General features: G+C 36.9%; 1 protein-coding gene across 1 annotated transcript in view; it reads right to left on the bottom strand.

The window, feature by feature from the left end:
• The window catches only part of Tmc1 (transmembrane channel like 1), a 175,569-nt gene that overhangs the window by 31,151 nt on the left and 140,256 nt on the right, over window positions 1-4,162 (bottom strand). The window contains exons 12-14 of the mRNA XM_055614177.1: window positions 3,793-3,987; window positions 1,346-1,525; window positions 992-1,153 (exon numbers count right to left, since the gene is read on the bottom strand). Coding sequence (XP_055470152.1) covers window positions 992-1,153; window positions 1,346-1,525; window positions 3,793-3,987 — 537 coding nt within the window. The remainder of the gene's footprint in view (window positions 1-991; window positions 1,154-1,345; window positions 1,526-3,792; window positions 3,988-4,162) is intronic.

Below are 4,162 nucleotides of genomic sequence, written 5' to 3'. Positions count from 1 at the left end.
GATAGATAGATAGATAGATAGATAGATAGATAGATAGATAGATAGATATTACTTAACTTTCCTTCTCGTGGACATCAGACTGAGAATGATAATGTCTGTTACGTCCACATTTGCTTACACTGCCTTACTAAGACTTGTGCTAATACATTGATTTTTTTTTAATTCTACAGAAAATATAACTTAATCTGTTCAAATAATTCACAGAGACTACATGACTGATACAGCTAAACTTCTGTGTGCTAGAACACTAAAGTATACTTAAATTTTTCTGTAGTTGATGAACTTAGGTTGAATGCACACTAAGTGTATTTTCTCCAATGAGATAAAATTATAAGCTTCAAAAAACATAAATAGAATCTGTACAGAAATAAAAGACTCTGAAGCAGCATCTCTGGTTGTTTTTATTCTGTTTGATTTTCCTCTGTTGAACAGTAAGCAATGAAGCCTTATTTCTTTTATCTGGTAAGATATAACCAGTCTTATTTGAACTAGGAGAACTTACACAATCATTATAAAAACAAATAACTTTTCATTAAGACTTAAGGGAAAATTATTAGATAAAAATTGATATTATAAAACCTCTAGGGTATTACCGTCAAAGAGCTAAAAACAAATAGCACTGAGGAGAGCTCCACAGGAGCCCCATTTGTGTCTGTATCTAAATCTGGGTGCTTTGTTAAAATATGGTAGGTGGCATGAATCTCTTCACATGATTGTAAGCTGTCCTTTTATGTACAGCTATAAACATGCTCTAAAAAGAGAGAGTGTTTATCTTCAGGGGATAGATGTGACATCTCCCTGAGATGTACATTTGAAATTTGAATACATTTGAAATTCAGAGCCAGAAAATGTTAAATGTTCAATAAACTGCCTCTATTTTTATTAGTAAACAAACGAACAAACAAACAAAAAGCCAAATGGCCTTACTTTGGGGAGAACTATCAGCCCATTGATCCACAATGGGCTGACACACTGCTCTTCATATTGTTACCTGTCCCACCATTGTTTCCCAGCAGGGTCCTCGAGGTACGTCTGCAGGGTGAACAAAAAAGGGTGGTCCTGTGGTGTTCCCAGAGAGGGATTCATTGTAAGCCTTAATCATGTTGGCTTCCCACAGCGTAATGTTGGCCTTCACAAGCTTCTCCTCTTCAATCTTAAATAAATAAATAAAAATAAATAGATAGGTAGATAGATAGATAGATAGATAGATAGATAGATAGATAGATAGATAGATAGATAATGGGAGAGGAAAATAACACAGCACAGTTTTCAAAGGCATTTCTGATAATCTTCAGACAATGAATTAACATGCTTCTGACAAGGACAATCCGGACATGGGGCTCACCTTGTTGTTAATCTCATCCATCAAGGCAAGAATGAACACATACAAGTTGCCCAGAAGAAGGGCAAAAATGCGCCCCAGGAGCCACTTCAGAGCAATGAGAGGGTGGTAATCTTCCAGTTCAGCAAATAAGTCAAACAGTGTGGGACAGAACATCCCCAGGAGGGACATAACCATGTTCATCTGGAAGGAGACAAGGGGAGCGGTGTTCAGTTATTTGTTCTTTTCTGAACATGTGGAGAAGATTTTCAGCTGGGCCCTTTTGATATTTTATAAAACTAAAGATGATGTCATGTGTTTTCAGTATTTGGTCTCAATTAAACAGCAAAGACAATATCCAACTGTGCATATATACATACATATTTTATATATATATATATATATATATATATATATATATATATATATATATATATATATATATATGTTTGTGTATGTGCCCATAATAATGTTTCCTTGATATAGTGAGGGTGCAAGTTATATCAATCTGCCAAGTGAACACAGTGTTCATCATGGCTACTGATTCTCATATGCTGACATATGGCACTCTGAAAATGATCTGTCTGTCAATAAGGTAAAGAGGAAGAAAAGACTAGAAGTAAGTCTTGTGACTTGTTTTAAATACCTGGCTCAAACTGTCAGCACCAAACATTTTCTTATTTCTCCTTGCACACTCCATATTTTTAACGATTAAAACTACCGGAATATATTTAGAATATTACTGCTATTTTTTTTAAAGTTTTAACTCAAGAATTCCCTATTAGGATGATCAAGAAGATACACAACTCAGCATGATATAATATAAAACCAGCATGAAATATTCTCAACTAAATCTAAAACTTTAGCAGAATATGTGCAGCTATACAGAAAGACAGTTTAACTTTTGTTTCAGTAGACATACAGAGTTATGTTTGAGTCTCCATTATTATCTTCATTTGTATCTAAAGCTCAGTGTTCCTCTAAGATAGATATTAAACCAGTTCTGACAAAGAATAATTCTTTTCTGGATATTGAGAAAGGCTGGCCTAGAATTTATGTAGCCTAGGTGGCTTCAAACTCACAAATCTTCTGTCTCAGCCTCCTGAGTGACAGAAGAAGTAAATGACAAGCAACCATCCATTATTTAATGTGATTCATTTATACTGAAATATGGACATTGTGCCATGGGCCAAAGCCAAATGAATATTTTGCTTATGCTTACTTTTTTTTTCTTTTGTTTTTTCAAAACAGGGTTTCTCTGTGTAGCCTTGGCTGTGCTGGACTTGCTTTGTAGACCAGGCTGGCCTTAAACTCACAGAGATCCACCTGCCTTTGCTTCCCTGTGTACTGGGATTACAGACGTGTTCCTGGACGCTTATACTTACTGTTAACATTATAAAAGTATTTTGAAACAAACTTGGTAAGTGCTTTGTGCTGTTTTTGTCCTTTAAGGAAAAAAAATCCTCTACTTAATAACTGCCATTTTACAGGTTTCCACAGAACCACTGTGATGCTGTTATCTTGAAATGTGTGGCTTATTTCTGCTGTTACCACTTTAAAGTTTCTATACTGCTTTTATGTAGAGGATTTTTAAAAAAAATATATTTCAACTCTATCACTTTCCAGCCAAGATGTTTCTAAGAAATCATACATTTTTGAGGATTCGTCCCAAAATTCTTCCATCTCCGGAGCTTTGTAAAAGTTTCTATCTGGGGAACCTAAACATCCCATGGCATAAATCTACACATGCTTTGAACATGCCTCAGTTCAAATTGATGTCATGTGGTACAAAGAAACATTTTATGGAAGTGACCAGACTCCAGCAACCACTCAGGACCAACGATTTCCTGATTCTAAATATGTATTCTAATTACTTCTCTCCTACACACTAATGGAGCAGATTCTTTGCAGGCAAATCTGGCCAAGAGCTGGCCATCCTCATTTGAACATAGCAGAAGAACAAAGGCTTTGGTAAGGAAGAGACTGAGATGTGCCATCGAGATTCTTGTGAAAAGCTAGAAATACAAAATTAAGCAGGCAGTGTGAGTGCTTCTTATTAGATAAATATAGGAACTAAGGACAAACTAATTGGGGATCTGGCCTTTCAGTTATAGAAGTGACATCTCTGGACAAAGCAATATTGGGTTATAGGAAGTCTTGTACTTGAAATAAAACTTCTAGGCTATCACTCTGGTTTTCCTAACTTTTCCTGTCACACAGTCGCCTAAGATCCATCCTTCCCTTGTGAAATATTCTCTTCTCTCTTCCGTTCTAACCTTCCGTTGCGCCTGATATTGAAACCCCACAGCACAGATTTGGAAACAGGAAAGAAATGCAGTAGGAAATGTGCAAAGGAGCAGAAAGGAGCACTAGGTAGAGATCATCTTTGTCTCAAATCCAGCTGCAGAAACACAACCCACAAAACAGCAAGCGTCAGTTTCTAAGCTCGTTAAACACATGCAGAGACGAACTTCATTCTTTTCCCACCACCCAAGGGTGTCAGGATCTTGCTGCGCAAATTCCTGGGATCGCTTCACAGCCCAAAAGATGAGGTATCCGCTTGCACCAAGTGTTAGGAACACGAAGAAGTTAGCAAGAAACCTCAGGAATCTGATGAGATGGACATTCTCCTCCACCTGGGCTGCTCTTTCCTCTGTGATGGCTTCCTGTAGCCAGACAAAACAAAATTGGAGAGAAACACAGCTGTGAAAATGATCCTGAACTGAGAAGAAAAAAAAAAAGAAGAAGAAGAAGGAGTAGGAGGAGGAGGAGGAGGAGGAGGAGGAGGAGAAGAAGAAGAAGAAGAAGAAGAAGAAGAAGAAGAAGAAGAAGAAGAAGAAG

The sequence above is a fragment of the Psammomys obesus genome, unplaced genomic scaffold, assembly GCF_907164565.1.
Source record: "Psammomys obesus unplaced genomic scaffold, mPsaObe1.curated_primary_1811, whole genome shotgun sequence".
Classification (NCBI taxonomy): domain Eukaryota; kingdom Metazoa; phylum Chordata; class Mammalia; order Rodentia; family Muridae; genus Psammomys; species Psammomys obesus.
This window is presented reverse-complemented; position numbering and strand designations above follow the sequence as displayed.